Source organism: Pleurodeles waltl, chromosome 11 (genome assembly GCF_031143425.1).
Source record: "Pleurodeles waltl isolate 20211129_DDA chromosome 11, aPleWal1.hap1.20221129, whole genome shotgun sequence".
Taxonomy (NCBI): domain Eukaryota; kingdom Metazoa; phylum Chordata; class Amphibia; order Caudata; family Salamandridae; genus Pleurodeles; species Pleurodeles waltl.
Window position 1 is genome coordinate 2496664 of NC_090450.1, and position 22228 is coordinate 2518891.

General features: G+C 51.0%; 1 protein-coding gene across 1 annotated transcript in view; it reads left to right on the forward strand.

Moving 5' to 3' along the window:
- The first annotated feature begins 439 nt into the window (after window positions 1–439).
- The window catches only part of LOC138265202 (probable cation-transporting ATPase 13A4), a 146176-nt gene continuing 124387 nt past the window's right edge, over window positions 440–22228 (forward strand). Inside the window, exon 1 of the mRNA XM_069212746.1 lies at window positions 440–618. Within this exon, the coding sequence (XP_069068847.1) occupies window positions 562–618 (57 nt within the window). The 5' untranslated portion in view covers window positions 440–561. The remainder of the gene's footprint in view (window positions 619–22228) is intronic.

Here is a 22228-nt window from a genome sequence, read left to right on the forward strand (position 1 = left end):
CTGTGAGTCTGTGTGTCTATGCACCGACAGCCGACCAGAGAACCTGAGCTCCAGATACACACACCTGTGTGTCTGTGTGTGTCTATGCACCTACAGCCGACCAGAGAACCTGAGCTCCAGGTACACACACCTGTGTGTCTGTGTGTGTCTATGCACCCACAGCTGACCAGAGAACCTGAGCTCCAGATACACACACCTGTGAGTCTGTGCAGTTGCTGGCCTGAGAGTCTGGGCCACAGAAACCCAACTAAGTGTGTCTGAAGGTGTCTGTGTGTCTGTGCACGTGAGGCTGACTGGAGAGCCTGGGCTCCAGATACACACCTGGAGTGTGCCTGTGCATGTTTGTGCACCTGCTGCTGAACTGATAGCTTGGACTCCAGGTACACACACCTGTGTGTCTGTGTGTGTCTGTGCAACTGCTCCTGACCTGACAGCCTGAGCTCCAGATATCCACGCCTGTGTGTCTGTGCACCTGCTGCTGACCTGGGCTGCTGGGGCTCCTGGCACACACCGGAAGCACACTGGCTGACTGACTGACTGCTGGGGAGAAGAGACGGCATCATGGAGGAGAAAGACAAGCACCGGGCAATCATCAACGAAGGGGAGGAGAACGAGATGGTAAGAGCCCTGCATAGACTCAGTTTCCGTCCACGCTTTGGACCCAGGGCCCCCCTTTCTCCCTGGCTTGTCCTGGGGTGTGGAGGCAATGGCTTTCTTTGGGTGGACTCACTTCTCCAACACACCCTTGTCTCAGATGAAGTGCAGGGTGTATTCATGCGATGTCCCAAGCAGCACCTGGGCATTTATTTCATTCATTTTAGATTACTGCAGCTGCTCACACATCAGTCTGTGAGACTGTTCATCACATGTGTCATTTTATTGTCGGGGTACCTGACACCCCAGCATTATATCACGGAGAGAATGAGCAACAGATGTAGGAGGCAGGGGGGGGGGGGTGAGGTCAGAGGAGCACTGACCCGAGGACTGAGGCGCAGATGAGAACTGACCCAGGAGGACTGAGGCTGAGAGGAGCACTGACCGAAGAGGACTGAGGTTCAGTGAAGCACTGACCCTAGAGTACTGACACACAGAGGAGCACTGACCCAAGAGGACAGAGGCTCGGAGGAGCACCGACCCAAGAGAACTGAGGCTCAGAGGAGCACTGACCCAAGAGGACTGAGGTTCAGTGAAGCACTGACCTGGGGACTGTAGCTCAGAGAACACTGACCAAACAAGACTGAGGATCAGAGGAGCATTGACCCAAGAGTACTGACACACAGAGGAGCACCGACCCAAGAGGACTGAGGCTCAGAGGAGCACCGACCCAAGAGGACTGATGCACAGAGGAGCACTGACCCAAGAGGACTGAAGCTCAGAGGAGCACTGGCCCAAGAGGACTGACACACAGAGGAGCACTGACCCAAGAGGACTGAGGCTCAGAGGAGCACTGACCCAGGAGGACTGAGGTTCAGTGAAGCACTGACCCAAGAGGACTGAGGTTCAGAGGAGCACTGACCCAAGAGGACTGAGGTTCAGTGAAGCACTGCCCCGGGGACTGTGGTTCAGAGAACACTGACCAAAGAAGACTGAGCATCAGAGGAGCACTGACCCAAGAGGACTGACACACAGAGGAGCACTGACCCAAGAGGGCTGAGGCTCAGATGAGCACTAACCCAAGAGAACTGAGGTTCAGTGAAGCACTGACCTGGGGACTGTGGCTCAGGGAACACTGACCCAGTAGGACTGAGGCTCAGAGGAACACTGACTCAAGAAGACTGAGGATCAAAGGAGCACTGACCCAAGAGGACTGATGCACAGAGGAGCACTGACCCAAGAGGACTGTGGCTCAGAGGAGCACTGACCCAAGAGGACTGATGCTCAAAGGAGCACTGACCCAAGAGGACTGATGCTCAGAGGAGCACTGATCCGAAGCCTGAGGCTCAGAGGAGCACTGACCCAAAAGGACTAAGGCTCAGAGGAACACTGACCCAAGAGGACTGCGGTTCAGAGGAACACTGATCCAAGAGGACTGAGGCTTCCAGGACTACTGACTCAAGGACTGAGGCTCAGAGGAGCACTGACCCGAAGACTGAGGCTCAGAGGAGCAGTCACGCAAGAGGAGTAATGCTCAGAAAGGCACTGACCCAAGAGGACTGATGCTCAGAGGAACACTGACCCAAGAGGACTAAGGCTTAGAGGAGTACTGACCCAAGGACTGAGGCTCAGAGGAGCACTGACCTGAGGACTGAGGCTCAGAGTAAAACTGACCCAGGAGGAATGAGGCTCAGAGAAACGCTGACCCAAGGACTGAGGCTCACGGGAGCACTGATCCAATAGAACCACAGTACTGAGCCCTGTTAGGCCCTTGTGGAGCAGCCATGCACACTTACACATAGCAGTGCCACAAGCATGACGTCACAACTAATAATGATGTACTAACTTGTCTTAAATACACATTTACAGTTAAAATTGTTGGATAAATCTACATTGAAGTAGGAAAAATTATGGGGGTCATTCCGACCCTGGTGGTAATGGACCGCCAGGGCCGGGGACCGCGGATGCACCGCCAACAGGCTGGCGGTGCATCCATGGGCATTCTGACCGCGGCGGTAGAGCCGCGGTCAGAAACGCGAAACCGGCGGTGTCCCGCCGGTTTCCCGCCGGTTTCCCGCCGGTTTCCCGCTGCCCTGGGGAATCCTCCACGGCGGCGCTGCTTGCAGCACCGCCATGGGGATTCCGACCCCCTTACCGCCAGCCTGTTCCTGCCGGTTTTCGCCGCCAGGAACAGGATGGCGGTAACGGGTGTTGTGGGGCCCCTGGGGGCCCCTGCAGTGCCCATGCCAATGGCATGGGCACTGCAGGGGCCCCCTAACAGGGCCCCACTATGATTTTCAGTGTCTGCCAAGCAGACACTGACAATTGCGACGGGTGCAACTGCACCCATCGCACCCCTTCCACTCCGCCGGCTCCATTCGGAGCCGGCATCCTCATGTAAGGGGGTTTCCCGCTGGGCTGGCGGGCGGCCTTCTGGCGGTCGCCCGCCAGCCCAGCGGGAAACTCAGAATTACCGCGGCGGTCTTTTGACCGCGCAGTGGTATTCTGACGGCGGGACTTTGGCGGGCGGCCTCCGCCGCCCGCCAAAGTCAGAATGACCCCCTATGTTTCTTTTAATCAGATTTGTTTTCCAGCAAATAAATCAAACCACTACTCTTTGAGAAGCAAAATAAAAAGCATAAAGCGCTAGACGCAGTCCGTGAGCCATCTTTTAAGCATGCCACCTCTTGCTAATCAAACACAAGCAAACGCAGAGCCTGTGGCCTGGTCAGCGCTCTGCCCTGCAGTTGTGAAGCCTCCAGTCTGTCTCACAACTGCTGGGTTTTCACAGTCTGGGAGTGATTCCTCACATGTTGAAAGTCCTGACCTAGTTTCTCAGGCAGCACATCTTGACACAGAGGGTTACAGAGATTTTTTTGTTGTCTTGAACCTCACTGTGCAAGTTGGTTTTTGGGGGTATACTGCTCATCATCCAATCTAAGAAACAGCGAGACCCAGATGTTTATTATCGACAGCGAGACCCAGATGTTTATAATCGACAGCGAGACCCAGATGTTTATAATTGATCAACCCCACAATCCTGAACGCAGGAAAATAACCGCCAGACGGACACTGCCCTTTCCAATCTGAGAGTCTCACAGCCCCTCCTCTACCAGTGAGGGTCTCACAGCCCCTCCTCTACCAGTGAGGGTCTCACAGCCCCCCCTCTACCAGTGTGAGTCTCACAGCCCCTCCTCTACCAGTGACGGTCTCACAGCCCATCTCTACCAGTGACGGTCTCACAGCCGCTCCTCTACCAGTGAGAGTCTCACAGCCCTCTGTACCAGTGAGAGTCTCACAGCCCCTCCTCTACCAGTGACAGTCTCACAGCCCACCTCTATCAGTGACAGTCTCACAGCCCCTCCTCTACCAGTGTGAGTCTCACCGCCCCTCCTCTACCAGTGACAGTCTCACAGCCCACCTCTATCAGTGAGGGTCTCACAGCCCCTCCTCTACCAGTAAGAGTCTCACGGTCCCCTCTGTCAGTGAGAGTCTCACAGTCCCCTCTACCAGTGGGAGTCTCACAGCCCACCTCTACCAGTGACAGTCTCACAGCCCCTCCTCTACCAGTGACAGACTCACAGCCCCTCCTCTACCAGTAAGTGTCTCACGGTCCCCTCTGTCAGTGAGGGTCTCACAGCCCCTCCTCTACCAGTGACAGTCTCACAGCCCTCCTCTACCAGTGACAGTCTCACAGTCCGTCCTCTACCACTGACAGCATTACAGCCCCTGCTCTACCAGTGATAGCCTCAAAGCCCTCACCTGCCAGTAACAGTTTCACAGCCCCTCCCCTACCAGTGACAGTCTCACAGCCCCTCCTCTACCAGTGAGAGTCTCACAGACCACCTCTATCAGTGAAAGTCTCACAGCCCCCCTCTGCCAGTGAGAGTCTCACGGTCCCCCTCTATCAGTGAGAGACTCACAGCCCGCCTCTACCAGTGAGAGTCTCACAGCCCCTCCTCTACCAGTGACAGTCTCACAGCCCCTCCTCTACCAGTGAGAGTCTCATAGCCCCTCCTCTACCAGTGAGAGTCTCACAGAACCTCTTCTACCAGTGAGAGTTTCACAGCCCACCTCTACCAGTGAGAGTCTCACGGTCCCCTCTACCAGTGGGGGTCTCACAGTCCCTCCTCTACCAGTGAGGGTCTCACAGCCCCTCGTCTAACAGTGAGGGTCTCACAGTCCCACCTCTACCAGTGACGGTCTCACAGCCCACCTCTACCAGTGACAGCCTTACAGCCCCTCCTCTACCAGTGATAGCCTCAAAGCCCTCACCTGCCAGTAACAGTCTCACAGCCCCTCCCCTACCAGTGACAGTCTCACAGCCCCTCCTTTACCAGTGACAGTCTCACAGCCCACCTCTATCAGTGAGAGTCTCTCAGCCCACATCTATCAGTGAGGGTCTCACAGCCCCTCCTCTACCAGTGACAGTCTCACAGTCGACCTCTACCAGTGAGAGTCTCACAGCCCCTCCTCTACCAGTGACAGTCTCACAGCCCACCTCTATCAGTGAGAGTCTCATAGCCCCTCCTCTACCAGTGATAGCCTCAAAGCCCTCACCTGCCAGTAACAGTCTCACAGCCCCTCCCCTACCAGTGACAGTCTCAGAGCCAATCTCTATCAGTGAGAGTCTCATAGCCCCTCCTCTACCAGTGAGGGTCTCACAGTCCCACCTCTGCCAGTGACAGTCTCACAGCCCACCTCTACCAGTGAGAGTCTCACAGCCCCTCCTCTACCAGTGAGGGTCTCACAGCCCCTCCTCTACCAGTGAGAGTCTTGCGGCCCCTCCTCTACCAGTGACAGTCTCACAGCCCACCTCTATCAGTAACAGTCTCACAGCCCCTCCTCTACCAGTGAGAGTCTCACAGCCCCTCCTCTACCAGTGAGAGTCTCAAAGCCAAACTCTACCAGTGAGAGTCTCACAACCCACCTCTACCAGTAAGAGTCTCACAGCCCCTACTCTACCAGTGACAGTCTCACAGCCCTCTGTGCCAGTGAGTCTCACAGCCCCTCCTCTACCAGTGAGAGTCTCACAGCCCTCTGTACCAGTGAGAGTCTCACAGCATCTCCTCTACCAGTGAGGGTCTCACAGCCCCTCCTCTACCAGTGAGGGTCTCACAGCCCCTCCTCTACCAGTGACAGGCTCACAGCCCCTCCTCTACCAGTGAGAGTCTCACAGCCCCTCCTCTACCAGTGAGAGTCTCAAAGCCCACCTCTACCAGTGAGAGTCTCACAGCCCACCTATACCAGTAAGAGTCTCACAGCCCCTCCTCTACCAGTGAGAGTCTCTCACAGCCCTCTGTACCAGTGAGAGTCTCACAGCCCCTCCTCTACAAGTGAGAGTCTCACAGCCCTCTGTACCAGTGAGAGTCTCACAGCCTCCTCTACCAGTGACAGTCTCACAGCCCCTCCTCTATCAGTGAGAGTCTCACAGCCCCTCCTCTACCAGTGAGAGTCTCACAGCCCCTCTACCAGTGAGGTTCTCACAGCCCCTCCTCTACCAGTGAGGGTCTCACAGTCCCTCCTCTACCAGTGACAGTCTCACAGCCCCTCCTCTACCAGTGACAGTCTCACAGCCCACCTCTATCAGTGAGAGTCTCACAGCTCCTCCTCTACCAGTGAGAGTCTCACAGCCCTCTGTACCAGTGAGAGTCTCACAGCCCTCTGTACCAGTGAGAGTCTCACAGCCCCTCCTCTACTAGTGAGAGTCTCACAGCCCTCTGTACCAGTGACAGTCTCACAGCCCCTCCTCTACCAGTGAGAGTCTCAAAGCCCACCTCTATCAGTGAGAGTCTCATAGCCCTCCTCTACCAGTGAGAGTCTCATAGCCCTCTGTACCAGTGAGAGTCTCACAGCCCTCTGTACCAGTGAGCGTCTCACAGCCCCTCCTCTACCAGTGACAGTCTCACAGCTCCTCCTCTACCAGTGAGAGTCTCAAAGCCCACCTCTATCATTGAGAGTCTCACAGCCCACCTCTCTCAGTGAGAGTCTCACAGCCCACCTCTACCAGTGAGAGTCTCACAGCCCTCTGTACCAGTGAGAGTCTCACAGCCCCTCCTCTAACAGTGAGAGTCTCACAGCCCCTCCTCTACCAGTGAGAGTCTCAAAGTCCACCTCTTCCAGTGAGAGCCTCACAGCCCCTCCTCTACCAGTGACGGTCTCACAGCCCCTCCTCTACCAGTGACAGTCTCACAGCCCACCTCCATCAGCGAGAGTCTCACGGTCCCCTCTGTCAGTGAGAGTCTCACAGTCACCTCTACCAGTGGGAGTCTCACAGCCCACCTGTACCAGTGACAGTCTCACAGCTCTCCTCTACCAGTGACAGTCTCACACCCCACATCTATCAGTGAGAGTCTCACAACCCGCCTCTACCAGTAAGAGTGTCATGGTCCCCTCTGTCAGTGAGAGTCTCACAGTCACCTCTACCAGTGAGAGACTCACAGCTCTCTGTACCAGTGAGAGTCTCCCAGCCCCTCCTCTACCAGTGACAGTCTCACAGCCCCTCCTCTACCAGTGACAGTCTCACAGTGAGAGTCTCACAGCCCTCTGTACCAGTAAGAGTCTCACGGTCCTCTCTACCAGTGAGATTCTCACAGCCCTCTGTACCAGTGAGAGTCTCACAGCCCTCCTCTACCAGTGACAGTCTCACAGCCCTCCTCTACCAGTGACAGTCTCACAGCCCCTCCTCTACCAGTGAGAGTCTCAAAGCCCAACTCTATCAGTGAGACTCTCACAGCCCCTCCTCTACCAGTGAGAGTCTCACAGCCCACCTCTACCAGTGAGAGCCTCACAGTCCCTCCTCTACCAGTGAGAGTCTCACAGCCCCTCCTCTACCAGTGGCATTCTCACAGCCCACTTCTATCAGTGAGAGTCTCACAGCCCCTCTACCAGTGAGGGTCTCACAGTCCCTCCTCTACCAGTGACGGTCTCACAGCCCCTCCTCTAACAGTGACAGTCTCACAGCCCCTCCTCTGCCAGTAACAGTCTCACAGCCCACCTCTACCAGTGACAGTCTCACAGCCCTCCTCTACCAGTGACAGTCTCACAGCCCACATCTATCAGTGAGAGTCTCACAACCCGCCTCTACCAGTAAGAGTGTCACGGTCCCCTCTGTCAGTGACAGTCTCACAGACCCTCCTCTACCAATGACAGCCTTACAGCCCCTGCTCTACCAGTGATAGCCTCAAAGCCCTCACCTACCAGTAACAGTCTCACAGCCCCTCCCCTACCAGTGACAGTCTCACAGCCCCTCCACTACCAGTGACAGCCTCCTAGCCCCTTCTCTACCATTGACAGCGTCACAGCCCCCTCTGCCAGTGAGAGTCTCACGGTGCCCTCTATCAGTGAGAGTCTTACAGCCTCCTTTACAGGGTGAGAGTCTTACAGCCGCTTCTACCAGTGAGGGTCTCACCCCCCCCTACCTTTGAGAATCTCATAGCCCTCCTCTACCAGTGACAGTCTCACAGCCCCTCCTCTACCAGTGACAGTCTCACAGCCCTCTGTACCAGTGAGAGTCTCACAGCACCTCCTCTACCAGTGACAGTCTCACAGCCCCCCTCTACCTGTGTGATTCTCACAGCCCACCTCCACCAGTGACAGTCTCACAGCCCCTCCTCTACCAGTGACAGTCTCACAGCCCCCCTCTACCTGTGTGAGTCTCACAGCCCCTCCTCTACCAGTGACAGTCTCACAGCCTCCTCTACCAGTGAGACACTCACAGCCTCCTCTACCAGTGAGACACTCACAGCCCCCTCTAACAGTGTGGGTTCAAGCTCACATCTGAGACCTTTCTGCTGTAGATTATCTGTGCAGAAACCCACACTGATATTGTACTGTCTTTGGTGCAAAATGGTGCAAACTTTAATGCAGAGCTATGCGAAGAGAACAGAAGTGAGTTTCAACTTACACGTGTTGTTCCTAAGATAGTGATATCACAGACTTGTAATTGTTGAAGCTAGGCTTAAGAGAATTGCCAAATACAAGTAGTAAGGTGGAGATATAGGTCACGTCATCAGAGAGGGCCCACCACATCTATGCAGAGTAGGGTTGGGCAGACATCGAGGAGTTGCAGACAAAATCCATGAGATTTAGCGGAATTTCACCAATGGGTGGAAAATATGCAGCTCACAGTGCAATTTAGGGCTGGCGGCCGAGCAGAGATGAAATGCAGCATGAATGTCACCACGCGTTGCAGAAGACCCTGTGGCCATTCAAGTTGATTTTTTACTGCAGCTCAAGTACCAAATCTACTCAAGCAACAACATTTCTACTTGAACGACAGCTCTCTGACTGTGAACACTTGCGACTGCCTGGCTAAAAAATGGTGCCGAGGGAAGCCAAGTCTCACTTTCACTCGCCAGCTCTCATATTCTGGAGCCTCGTTGGAGAACAATTCTACCACCTGGCGAATGGCAGAATTTGGACAGAACTCTGCGTTAAAGAGTAATGCGGTGCAGCCAAAAGTCCATCAAACAGAATATCTTGTCCCCCCATAATTCAGAGCACACTTCATCTTCATCAGAGCCTCTGCCGCACCATCGTCATAATACGATAACTACCCCTTGTCTCCTTGCAACAGTCTGTGCAAACATCATCATATTTGGATTAAGGTCAATGCTGGTTTCTTGTGAAAACCTTCCTTGTGTTTATTTTGGACTCTGGTGCATTCTATTTATACAAGTACTCTCCTGGTGACGCTTTACCCTTAGCTTGAAAGTTGGTGAAGACAATGGCCTGCACTGTACCTCATCAGCAGGTCCATGTCAGTATCCTAAAGTGGCCTTTTTGGCCTCTCACCATAGAGGCTGCTATTTATTACTGCCCGATGACATGATTCTCCTCAGCTCTTTACTTCCTTGTCACTGCCACCTGGTCCCAACAGGACCAGGCACTAGAGTGTCCCAAGCGGAACTCCTCTTGTTTGAGATGCTCCACTTTTTATTAATTTCTGATTGTTTTGCAAAGCACACAATGACCTTAAGTAGGGCATGTTAGTGCTAAAGAACCTGATGAGGGCCACTCCAGTGGAGCCATTCGGAAAACAGAAGTCTTTTCAGGGCTTTCCTGCACCTCAGGTGGTTGTGGCTGCTGTAAAATCACTGGGAAGTGCATTAGAGGGTCTGGCTGTAAGACAGACAAGAAGAGGTCTCTGCTCTCATTCCTCACATTTTAGGGGCCACTAAACAGTTAGCAGAGGCAGACTGAAGAGTGCATGTAGAAAACTATGTCTGTGTCCATGTTTGGCTTTGTGACACAGACAAGGGCATTTAATCTTTCTCTAGGGACCAATTCGTTTTTTTCAGATTGTGGAACATGAGGGCTGGGCGTGGAGTCACATCACTCTCCTAGTGATAAATTCTGATGTGCTAGATGGGTAGGTCTTGCGAGAGAGCTTTGTTGTAACCTAATCGCAATCCTAGAGTTCCCTAAACCACAGTGAATCTCTTGGTCAATGGAATACAAGATAGGATTATTTTTCAGAAGTTTCACGTAATACAAACAGACAGATGTTTTGGATGGTAACACCCCATTTAAGGCATGTACCTAAGGCAGAAGCACATGTCCATTTTGAGGTGACGCACCCCTAGGTCGTCTGAATTAAATTTTAGACAGCTCTGGCTGATCCAACTGGCTACCACAATTGAGTACTTATGAAAATGTTCCTTTGCTGTTGGTGCATCACCATCTAATTTAAGGATAGTTTAGGTGTCATCCGCGTATCTTGTGAAATTGAATGAGCTTAGGTAGCAGGGCTGACAATGCAGAAAGATTCTTCTGCCTCGCTGTACATGCATGGACCACACTGCCACTTCCCCTCAGGAAGTCATCCTCGCTGGCTCAGTTCAGGAAGGACCTCAAGACCTGGCTCTTTGACTGACCTGCGTCCCCCTCCAGCACCTTGAGACCCCAGGTGATAAGTCATGCTTTACAAATATTTGATTGATTGTTTGAATGTATTAAAAAGATTGGGAGCAAGGGAGGATCCTTGTGGAACCCCACAAGTGAGTGACCTGAAATAGGAGTTTAAGGGAAGGAATGAGGACAACCTTTTCTCTTTCTTCTAGAATATTTTTAGCCAATCAAATGCTTTGTTTTTAAACTAGCCCCATGCTACAATAAAATATGTTCTTTTAAAAATTTCCACCGCTCCTTGGAGGCAGGTCTGTCCTACATAAAATACTAAACAATGTTTAATATTTTAATTAAAATTAGTCTCCCTCCTGTCTTGACCCTCAGTAGCCAAAGGGATAACTTTGATTGTGTCCTTTGACATCATCCACAGTCCAGAGAGCATTTTCCCACAATCCTCCCTCAGTGCAACCAAACACGATTCGTTTAGAGGATTTTCAAGCCCGATGAGGGTAGGTCTTCCAGCTGGAGACTTAGGGCCAGATGTAGTACACTTTTTGCACGTCGCAAGCGACGTGCAAAAAGCACATCGCGATGCCCAAAACCCATTTTGCGATTCAGTAACCTGGTTATCGAATCGCAAACTGGGACTGCGAGTCGCAATTAGGAAGGGGTGTTCCCTTTCTAATTGCGAGTCGCAGCTCGATGTTGTATTGTTTTGTGATCGCGAACGCGGTCGCAAAACAATCGCAGTTAGCACACATTTCAAATGGGTGCTAACCCATTCGTAAAAGGGAAGGGGTCCCAATGGGACCCCTTCCCCTTTGTGAATGGCCGAGCAGACAGTGGTCCGTTGGACCACTGCCTGCTCTGAAAAAATGAAACGAAAACATTTCATTTTTTAGTTTTGTAATGCATCTCGTTTTCCTTTAAGGAAAACGGGCTGCATTACAAAAAAAAAAACTGCTTTATTTAAAAGCAGTCACAGACATGGTGGTCTGCTGTCTCCAGCAGGCCACCATCCCTCTTAGTGGCGCGATTCTCAATGGGGACACCATCCAACATTCTGAATTGCGACTCGCAAATTGCGAGTCAGTCTGACTCGCAATTTGCGGGTCGCAATTCAGAATGTACCTACATCTGGCCCTTAGTCCTCTCCGTTCCTGGAAGTCAGGATCCAGCGAGTCGCTCACACCCACCTAGTGCTATTTAACATGAAACAGCGGACAAAGTCTGTGGGATTTCGCAAAATTTAAAAGACACCACAGATGACTTTTCAATGTGAATGGGTCTATCTTGGCTGCCTGTGACATCATATTGTTAGAAACGGGGTCTTTGGTTGGCAGTCAGGTTACCCTCTTTCCAAGCAAGGACCCTCACCCTAGTCAGGGTAAAGGAGAAACACACCTGGTTAACCCCCGCTCACCTCATTGGTAGCTTGGCACAAGCGAAATGGCTTAACACAGAAACAATGTGTAAAGTATTTGTACCAATACACAAAGTAGTACAGTGAAAATACTACAAAAAGGACACCACACCAGTTTAGAAAAATAGGTAATATTTATCTGAATCAAACAAGACCAAAGTGACAAAAATCCAACATACATAAAGCAAGATATGCATTTTCAAAAGAATAAGAGTATTAATGCAAAGAAAACAATGGAAATGTTGTTGTTACATAAAGTACCTGGTTAGCGTCAGAAAATAAAGTCACAGGGCCGAGCGTGTGTCAAAAAAGGCCAGTGATGTGTCAATTTCTCAATTACAAGCAAGACCATGCGTCGTTCCTTCTCCGGTCGGGTCGGTGTGCGTCATTATTCTCTCCCTCAAGAAAGGATGCATCGATTTCTAGACGGGCACCTCAGGTCCGAGTAGGCTTTGCGTTGATTTTTCATGCCCAGTGATGCTGAGTTCGAAATGTTGTCGCACGGTGTCAGGAATCCATGCCGCATGGGGCTTATGTTGTTCTCAGCCGCTGCAAGTGGGTGTTGCATCATTTCTCCAGCCACGTCGATCTCCCAGCTGCGATGCAGGGGAAGTGTAGATTTCAGCTGCGATGCGGGTGGCGAATCAATTATCAGTCGCGTTGCAGATGGTGCATCGTAATTTTCCAAGCACAGCATCATGTGCGTGGATTTCTTGTCCTTTTCCACCAGCTTCACCTTTCAAGGGTCCAGGGACAGGTTAAGGCATCACTTGGCAGGGCAGGAGCCTCAGCAGAGAGTCCAGTTGCTGGCAGAGAGAAGTCTTTGATGGCCCTGAGACTTCAACAACAGGAGGCAAGCTCAGTTCAAGCCCTTGGAGATTCTTCACCAGTGGGAGGTCACACAAAAGTCAGTCTTTTTCCCCTCTTAGGCAGAAGCAGCTACTGCAGGACAACTCAGCAAAGCACAGTTACAGGCAAAGGAGAAGTACTCCTCCTCCAGCTCTTCAGCTCTTCTTAGCAAAGGTTCCTCTTGGTTCCCAAAGTAATCTGATTTTCAGGTGTTTTGGGTCCAATACCTATACCCTTTACTGCCTTTGAAGTTGGCAGACTTCAAAGGAAAGTCTCTGTTGTTCTCAAGATCCTGCCTTTCCCAGGCCAGGTAATGCCCCAGACACACACCAGGGGGTTGGAGACTGCATTGTGTGAGGACAGGCACAGCCCATTGAGGGGTAAGTGAGCACTCCTCCCTTCCCCTCCTGCCCAGGTGGCTCATCAGGATATGCAGGCTACACCCCAGCTCCCTTTGTGTCACTGTCTAGAGGAGATTCACAAACAGCCCTACTGGCAGTCTGAACCAGACAGGCAATACACAAACCAGTAGAGTAACAGTATGGTTTAAGCAGGAAAATGCCAACTTTCTACAAGTGGCATTTTCAAACAGTCAATCTAAAAACAAACTTTACTAAAAGATGTATTTTTACATTCTGAGACCCTAAACTCCATATTTCTATCTGCTCCCAAAGGGAATCTACACTTTAACAATATTTAAAGGCAGCCCCCATGCTAACATATGAGAGAGATAGTCCTTGCAACAGTGAAAAACAAATTTGGTAGTATTACACTGTTAGGACATGTAAAACATATCACTACATGTCCCACCTTTAACATACACTGCACCCTGCCCATTGTAGGGTCTACCTTAGGGGTGCCTTACGTGTAGAAAAAGGGAAGGTTTAGGCTTGGCAAGTAGGTACACTTGCCACGTTGAATTGGTAGTTTAAAACTGCACACATAGACCCTGCAGTGGCAGGTCTGAACCATGTTTACAGGGCGGCTCATTTGGGTGGCACAATAAGTGCTGCAGGCATGCTAGTGGCATTTGAGTTACAGGCCCTGGGCACCTCTAGTGCACTGTACTAGAGACTTACTAGAAAATCAACTATGCCAATCATGGAAAGCTAATTACACATATAATTTACACAGGGAACACTTACACTTTAGCACTGGTTCGCAGTGGTAAAGTGTCCAGAGCAAAGAAAACAGCAAAAACAGAGTCCAGCACACAGAAACAATCTGGAAAGTAGAGGCAAAATGTTAGGGGAGACCACACCAAGTATGCCAAGTCTAACACATATGCTGTCCTCATAAAGGGCTTATAGATGCTTTTTGGAACCTGGGCACGAGAGGGATGGAGGTGAAGTAAACTTCACTGTACTCAACCCTGACAGGGTGGAGACACTCTCAACACCCTAGGTCACCTGAAGCTTTTTTGTGGAACATTTGTGGTGAGATGCAGTTGGTGTTGTTTGAAGCCTTTTCTGATACTGAAGGACGATTCTGTATAATCATTAACCTTGTCTCTCCTGTGTGTAACACTATCACATCTGAACAAGTACAGATAATCTCAGCAGACCAACCAAATGCCTGCCAGATCTAGGTCTGAAAAGAGAATTCAGCTTTCAATAGGCTGCATTCCTGGGCAAAAGTCTTCACAGTTCTTGCTTGTTTATCTTCAGCTTCCTGTCATTCTTGCAAGTATTATGATTACCAGCCATATTTTACAGTATTTCTTTCTTCGGGTCTTCATATTACAATGGGGACATGTGTGTCACCTTAATGATGTTGAAAGAAAAAACTAATCAGCACCATATCGTTAACTTCAACCACCCAACAAAATAGAAATGCAAGCAGCCTCTAGAATTGTGCCAGACCCTGCAGCAGGATCTGGGGTCTCTTTCTGTCTCAAAGACTGGACTTCTGATATATATTGTGCCCAAAGGATGGAGGTCTCTTCTGAGATGTCCAGCTTAGGGCGAGCATGGCCACAATGTGCTACCTAGGACCTCAGTTAAAGATGCACTTGAGGATGAAGCTAGTGTGGTCTCTGAACCTTCACAATCTCTCCCCTCCTCCTGCTCATAGGGTCATGTCCTAGAAGATACCCTTAGGAATGGGGACCACGCACCTTGGTCCCCTGCACCTCTTGCACCTGCTTCTTTCAGTGTCACCACCTGACACTAGACTATTAGGTCTGGCTTCAGCACACCTTGGCCCCCCTGCACCCTTTGCACCTGCTTCTTTTGGCGTCACCACCTGACGCTAGACTAGTAGGTCTGGGTTCAGTGCACCTTGGTCCCCTGCACCCCTTGCACCTGCTTCTTTCAGCATCACCACCTGACGCTGGACTATTAGGTTTGGCTTCAGTGCACCTTGGCCCCCCTGCACCCTTTGCACCTGCTTCTTTCGGCATCACCACCTGACGCTAGACTATTAGGTCTGGCATCAGCGCACCTTGGTCCTCTGCACCCCTTGCACCTGCTTCTTTCAACGTCACCACCTGACACTAGACTATTAGGTCTGGCTTCAGCGCACCTTGGTCCCCTGCACCCCTTGCACCTGCTTCTTTCAGCATCACCACCTGACGCTAGACTATTAGGTCTGGCTTCAGCGCACCTTGTCCCCCCTGCACCCCTTGCACCTGCTTCTTTTGGCGTCACCACCTGATGCTACACTATTAGGTCTGGGTTCAGCGCACCTTGGTCCCCTGCACCCCTTGCACCTGCTTCTTTCGGCGTCACCACCTGACGCTAGACTATTAGGTCTGGGTTCAGCGCACCTTGGTCCCCTGCACCCCTTGCACCTGCTTCTTTCAGCATCACCACCTGACGCTAGACTATTAGGTCTGGCTTCAGTGCATCTTGTCCCCCCTGCACCCTTTGCACCTGCTTCTTTCGGCGTCACCACCTGACGCCAGACTATTAGGTCTGGCATAAGCGCACCTTGGTCCTCTGCACCCCTTGCACCTGCTTCTTTCAACGTCACCACCTGACACTAGACTATTAGGTCTGGCTTCAGCGCACCTTGGTCCCCTGCACCCCTTGCACCTGCTTCTTTCAGCATCACCACCTGACGCTAGACTATTAGGTCTGACTTCGGCGCACCTTTGTCCTCTGCACCCCTTGAACCTGCTTCTTTCAACGTCACCACCTGATGCTAGACTATTAGGTATGGCTTCAGCACACCTTGGTCCCCTGCACTCCTTGCACCTGCTTCTTTCAGCGTCACCACCTGACGCTAGACTATTAGGTCTGACTTCAGTGCACCTTGGCCCCCCTGCACCCATTGCACCTGCTTCTTTCAACATCCCCATCTGACTCTAGACTATTAGGTCTGGCTTCAGTGCACCTTGGCCCCCTGCACCCTTTGCACCTGCTTCTTTCAGCGTCACAACCTGACGTTAGACTATTAGATCTGGCTTCAGGGCACCTTGGCCCCCCTGCACCCTTTGCACCTGCTTCTTTCAGCGTCACCACCTGACGTTAGACTATTAGATCTGGCTGCAGCGCACCTTGGCCCCCCTGCACCCATTGCACCTGCTTCTTTCAACATCCCCATCTGACTCTAGACTATTAGGTCTGGCTGCAGCACACCTTGCCCCCCCAGTGCTCTCTGAACCTGCGTTCTTTCCGCATTTGCTTCTCACTCTAGATTATTAGGTCTGGCTGCAGCGCACCTTGGTACCCCTGCATGTCTGCAGTTCTCACCCATGACTTCCTGAAGTCTGAATTTCTTATGCATGAAATCTAGCATGATTGTAGGTCTTAATCACGTCTGTGGTTCTCACCCATAACTTCCTGCATGACTGCAGTTCTCACCCGTGACTTCCTGCGTGTCTGTAGTTCTCACCCATGAGTCTCTACACGTCTGTAGTTCTCATGCATGACTTCCTGCACATCTGTAGTTCACACTCTTCACGTCCTGCACATCTGTAGGTCTCACTCATGACTTCATGCATGTCTGTAGTTCTTACTCATGACTTACTGCACCTCTGTAGATCTTACCCATGATCTCCTTCATGCCTGTAGTTCTCACCCATGACTTCTTGTATGCCTGTAGTTCTCACCCATGACTGCCTTCATGCCTGTAGTTCTTACCCATGACTTCTTAAATGCCTGTAGTTCTCCGCCATGACTTCCTGTACGTCTGTAGTTCTCACCCATACCTTCTTGTATGCCTGTAGTTCTCACCCATGATTTAATTCACACCTGTAGTTCTCACCCATGACTTCCTTCATGCCTGTAGTTCTCACCCATGACTTCTTAAATGCCTGTAGTTCTCACCCATGACTTCCTTCACGCCTGTAGGTCTCACTCATGACTTGTGGTTCTAAAGCATGACTTCCTGCACATCTATAGTTCTCACTGATGACTTCCTGTATGTCTGTAGTTCTAAAGCATGACTTCCTGTATGTCTGTAGTTCTCACCCATGAATTCCTGTATGTCTATAGTTCTCTTCCATGACTTCCTGTATGTCTGTAGTTCTCTCCCATGACTTCCTGTATGTCTGTACTTCTCACCCATGTCTTCCTGTATGTCTGTAGTTCTCTCCCATGACTTCCTGTATGTCTGTAGTTCTCTCCCATGACATCCTGTATGTCTGTAGTTCTCACTCATGACTTTCTGTATGTCTATAGTTCTCTCCCATGACTTCTTGTATGTCTGCAGTTCTCACCCATGACTTCCTGTATGTCTATTGTTCTCTCCCATGACTTCCTGTATGTCTGTAGTTCTCACCCATGACTTCCTGTATGTCTGTAGTTCTCTCCCATGACCCCCTGTATGTCTGTAGTTCTCACCCATGACTTCCTGTATGTCTGTAGTTCTCTCCCATGACTCTCTGTATGCCTTTAGTTCTCAGCCATGACTTCCAGTATGCCTGTAGTTCTCACCCATGACTTCCTGTGTGCCTGTAGTTCTCACCCATGGCTTCCTTCACACCTGTAGTTCTCACTGATGACTTCCTGTATGTCTGTAGTTCTCTCCTACGACTTCCTGTATGTCTGTAGTTCTCACCCATGACTTCATGTATGTCTATAGTTCTCTCCCATTACTTCCCGCATGTCTGTAGTTCTCTCCCATTACTTCCTGTATGTCTGTAGTTCTCACCCATCACTTCCAGTATGTCTCTAGTTCTCTCCCATGACTTCCTGTATGTCTCTAGTCTCCCATAACTTCCTGTATGTCTGTAGTTCTCCCCATGACTTCCTGTATGTCATTAGTTCTCACTCATTACTTCCTGTATGTCTGTAGTTCCCTCCCATGACTTCCTGTATGTCTATAGTTCTCTCCCATGACTTCCTGTATGTCTGTAGTTCTCTCCCATGACTCCCTCTATGTCTGTAGTTCTCTCCCATGACTCCCTCTATGTCTGTAGTTCTCTCCCATGACTTCCTGTATGTGTGTAGTTCTCACTCATGACTTCCTGTATGTCTGTAGTTTTCTCCCATGACTTCCTGTATGTCTATAGTTCTCACTCATGACTTCCTGTATATCTGTAGTTCTCTCCCATGACTTCCCGTATCTCTGTAGTTCTCACCCATGACTTCCTGTATGTCTGTAGTTCTCTCCTATGACTTCCTGTATGTCTGTAGTTCTCATCCATGACATCCTGTATGTCTGTAGTTCTCTCCCATGACTTCCTGTATGTCTGTAGTTCTCACTCATTACTTCCTGTATGTCTGTAGTTCCCTCCCATTACTTCCTGTATGTCTGTAGTTCCCTCCCATGACTTCCTGTATGTCTATAGTTCTCTCCCATGACTTCCTGTATGTCTGTAGTTCTCTCCCATGACTCCCTCTATGTCTGTAGTTCTCTCCCATGACTTCCTGTATGTGTGTAGTTCTCACTCATGACTTCCTGTATGTCTGTAGTTTTCTCCCATGACTTCCTGTATGTCTATAGTTCTCACTCATGACTTCCTGTATATCTGTAGTTCTCTCCCATGATTTCCCGTATCTCTGTAGTTCTCACCCATGACTTCCTGTATGTCTGTAGTTCTCTCTCATGACTTCCCGTATGTCTGTAGTTCTCACCCATGACATCCTGTATGTCTGTAGTTCTCTCCCATGACTTCCTGTATGTCTATAGTTCTCACTCATGACTTCCTGTATGTCTGTAGTTCTCTTCCATGACTCTCTGTATGTCTATAGTTCTCACTCATGACCTCCTGCACGTCTGTAGTGCTGTCTTGGCATGCTCCCAATCTGCTACCTGCTCCGCGTGGGATTTCACAATCCATCCCATTCCATCACTGTCCGTGGAAGTTTCCATAGACAGAAGTATTTAATGTGCTTTATTTGGCAGCTAGCCTGTCTATCATAGCATGGCCCCTTCATATGCCCTGCTCATGTCAGTATTCTGAGAATTTCAGGTTTTTACAAGCCCCCATTCCTTTGTTCCTTTGCACATCTGGTGTCTATAAATGTCGCATGTTTGGCACCACGGCAATCTCTTCCATGTACTTAACTCATACTTAATTCTCTCACAAACTGCAGCCCTTACCTGGTATTCTGTGGTTTTGTGAATCCTTCTTGTCATACATGGAAATCTCTTGCTCTGGTGTGTGAAGTCCCAGCATCCTCAGTCCCTCCCCCACCACAGGGTGTGTTCCCTCCTCACTGAGGATCTCCCTGTGAGGCAGACAACCAAGCACAAGTGAAAGAAGCCCCTCGTCCCCTGCTCCCCCTTGAAGTAACACAACCATTTGTGAACATATTGAGAAGGTCCCACACATAAACTGAAATGTGTATTTGACTCACCACTTCCTGTGTATGAAACCAGGTCAGGAGGCAGGGCTTGTCCACAGTGTCTACCCAAATCCTGCACCATTGACCCCCCTCACACACAAAACCTTTGCAATTCCCTCTCCAACTACTTTCACCTCAACATTTTAGACATACACAACAGCTTCACACCATCTGCACCCACCATCACCACCACCAACACCACCGACATGACCAACAACACCACACACCCCCACTCCAGTCAACTTCACACCTGGACCCCTACCGACGATGAAGAAACCGAAAAAAAACATTAACTCCATCCACTCAGGCTCCCCCACAGACCCCTGTCCTCACCACATCTTCAGCAAGGCCAGCCCAATCATCGTTCCCAAGCCTTCAACACTGTTTGCCACCAAATCCTCCGCTCACGCCTTTTCGACGCAGGAATCTGACACAAGGCCCTGGACTGGCTCACCTCCTTCCTCACTGAAAGAACCCAGAAAGTCTGCGTCCCTCCCTCCCTTCCAGTCCCCAGCAACCAAAATCATCTGTGGGGTTCCCCAAGGATGCTCCCTCAGCCCTACCCTCTTCAACATTTACATGGCCTCGCTCGCCAATATCCTCTGCCCTCATGGATTCACCATCATCTCGTACGCAGACAACACCCAGCTCGTTATCTCCCTCACCAGGAACCCTTCCACTGCCAAGACAAACCTCCACGCCGGACTCCTCAACACCGCCAAATGGATGACAGCAAGCCACCTAAAACTCAACTCCACCAAAACAGAAATCATCATCTTCAGCCCCAACAAGACAGTATGGGACAACTCCTGGTGGTCCACCGCCCTAGGACCACCCGCAACACCCTCCACCCACGCACGCAACCTCGGCATCATCTTAGACTCATCTCTCTCCAAGGCCCAGCAAATCAACACCATAACTTCCTCCTGTTTCAACACCCTCTGCATGCTACGGAAGACCTTCAAATAGATTCCCATAGAAACCAGAAAAACCGTCACCCATGCACCCATCAGCAGCAGATTAGACTACGGAAACGCCCTCTACGCTGGTACCACAGCCAAGCTTCAGCAGAAACTCCAGCGAATCCAGAACGCAGCCGCACGTCTCATCCTGAACCTCCCAAACCACAAACACATCCCCGTCCACCTCAGATCCCTTCACTGGCTGCCCATCAGCAAAAGGATCATTTTCAAAGTCCTCATCCACGCTCACAAATCCCTCCACAACACTGGACCAGCCGACCTCAAAGAACAAGTGAACATCCATGCACCCACTTGTCTCCTCCGCTCTGCTGACCTCGCCCTCGCCACAGTCCCCCACATCCAACGCACTACCACAGGAGGCAGATCCTTCTCCTACCTCGCCTCCAAGACCTGGAACTCCCTCCCCACCAACCTACCCAAGACCCGGGACCTCCTGACATTCAGAAAAGACCTAAAGACGTCTTTTTGAGCAGTAATCGTCAGTCCCTCTTCCTCCCCACAGTGCCTTGAGACCCTACCGGGTGAGTAGCACGCTTAATAAATTTTTTGATTGATTGATTGTTTGTAGGGGTCACCTCAAGAGGACAGGGGTGTCCACTGCACCCACCTCTGTACGGGTCACATCATAAGGCCCGGCTGTCCACTGCACCCACCTCTGCAGGGGTCACCTCATGAGGCCAAGACTGTCCACTCCTGCCACCGCTGCAGGGGTCACCTCATGAGGCCACGGCTGTACACAGCTACTGCTCTGCAGGGCTCACCTCATGAGGTCAGGGATGTCCATAACTTCTTCTCTGTAGGGGTCACCTTGTGAGGCCATGGCTGTCCACCTCAACCACTTCTGTAGGGGTCACCTTATGAGGTCAGGGATGTCCACAACTTCTTTGCTGTAGGAGTCACCACATGAGGGCATGGCTGTCCACCTCAACCACCTCTGTAGGGGTCACCTAATGAGGCCAGGGATGTCCACAACTTCTTCTCTGTAGGAGTAACCTCATGAGGCCATGGCTTTCTACCTTAACCACCTCTGTAGTGGTCACCTAATGAGGTCAGGGCTGTCCACAGCGCTGCTCTGTAGGGGTCATCTCATGAGGCCAGGTCTATCCACCTCACCCACCTCTGTAGCGGTCACTCATGGGGACAGGGTGGTCCACAGCTGCTGCTCAGTAGGGGTCACCTCATGAGGCACAGCTATCCACAGCTGCTGGTCTGTAGGGGTCATCACATGAGGCCATGGCTGTCCACTGTACCACGTCTGTGGGGTCTCCTCATGAGGCCAGGGCTTTCCACAGCTGCTGCTCTGTATGGGCCACCTCATGAGGCCACAGCTGTCCACAGCTGCTGCTCGTCAGGGGTCATCTCATGAGGCCAGGTCTGTCCCCCACCACTGTAGGGGGTCACCTAATGAGGCCATGGCTGTCCACTGCACCCTCCTCTGTAGGAGTCTCCTCATAAGGCCAGGGCTTTCCACAGCTGCTGGTCTGTATCGGCCACCTCATGAGGCCACAGCTGTGGAGTAGCTGATTCACCCACCACAAACCCTTGTGTGTGTGCAGTGGAACCAGCAGTGAGGCCAGGATACTTTTCTACTGCGGCTGACACCAACCTCTATGGTGCTCATGTAGCTGCTTGATCCGGAGATGCACACCTCAGGGATTTCCCAATGTTTCCCAGCTCAGCAGAAGGGATTGAAGCTACTGTATCTTCTACTTAGGTTTTAATAGAAGATCTTTCTTAATGTGTGGTTTCTAGGTCGGCATGTTAAGACTTGTTGAGAGTAAGCGTGAACT